General features: G+C 65.7%; 1 protein-coding gene across 1 annotated transcript; it reads left to right on the forward strand.

The window, feature by feature from the left end:
• Nucleotides 1-42: 42 nt before the first annotated feature.
• ETH_00040570 (uncharacterized protein) lies at nucleotides 43-620 on the forward strand (the record flags this gene model as incomplete). Its single annotated transcript, XM_013376010.1, has 1 exon — nucleotides 43-620. A coding segment is annotated over one exon (578 nt), but the record flags the coding sequence as incomplete, so codon positions are not given.
• Nucleotides 621-868: the final 248 nt, after the last annotated feature.

The raw sequence follows: 868 nt of genomic DNA on the forward strand, positions 1-868 counted from the left end.
CAGTTCGGGCCCTCTCCTGATGCTGCTGATGCTGCAGCATCAATGGGCATGGGGGCCCCTGGCGTGGGGGGCCCCCCCAGCACACTAGACTATCAGCAGCAGCAGCAGCAGCAGCAGCAGCCGCAGCAGCAGCAGCTGGCGCTCCCCTTCGATTCCAGCTTCATTTCTGCGGGGGCCCCCCTAGGGGCCCCTCTTTCTGCGGACCCTTTTGGGTCTTCGTACCCTGCAGCAGCCCCTGAGGGGGCCCCCACCATGGGGCCCTCCGTTGTAGGGGGGCCCCCAATGGGGGCTCCCTCTATGGGGCCCCCCATGGGGGCCACCCCCATGGGGGCCCCCCTGGGGGGCCCCCTAGGGGGCCCCCTGGGGGCCCCTGATATGCCCTCAGCTGCTGCTGCTCCCCCTGTTTTGTCTGATGCTGAAGTCCAGCTTTATGGGCAGCTCTGGCAGGAGGCCCTGGGTACAGGAGACCCGCTGGGGGGCCCCCTGGGGGGCCCCCAGGGGGGCACCCAAGAGGAATACCTGGACGGTGCTGCTGCTGCTGCCTTTCTAGAGCGCAGCGGTTTGCCCCAGGAGACGCTGCATGCAATTTGGGGCTTGGCAGACACAGCCAACGAGGGCAGGTCCGTGCTGCTGCTGCTGCTGCTGCTGCTTCTGCTGCTGCTTTTGCTGCTGCTTCTGCTGCTGCTTCTGCTGCTGCTTCTGCTGCTGCTTCTGCTGCTGCTGCTGCTGCTGCTGCTGCTGAACTGAGAAGCTTGCTGCTTGTGAGGCGCGCAGGATCTGAGGGTTTTCTACTGCGGCTCAAGAATGTCAAGGAGACAGGAAACAGCTGGCAGCAGCAGCAGCAGCAGCAGCAGCAGAGACCTGCCGC

The sequence above is a fragment of the Eimeria tenella genome, genomic scaffold, assembly GCF_000499545.2.
Source record: "Eimeria tenella Houghton genomic scaffold, Eth_scaff3098, whole genome shotgun sequence".
Lineage (NCBI taxonomy): Eukaryota > Apicomplexa > Conoidasida > Eucoccidiorida > Eimeriidae > Eimeria > Eimeria tenella.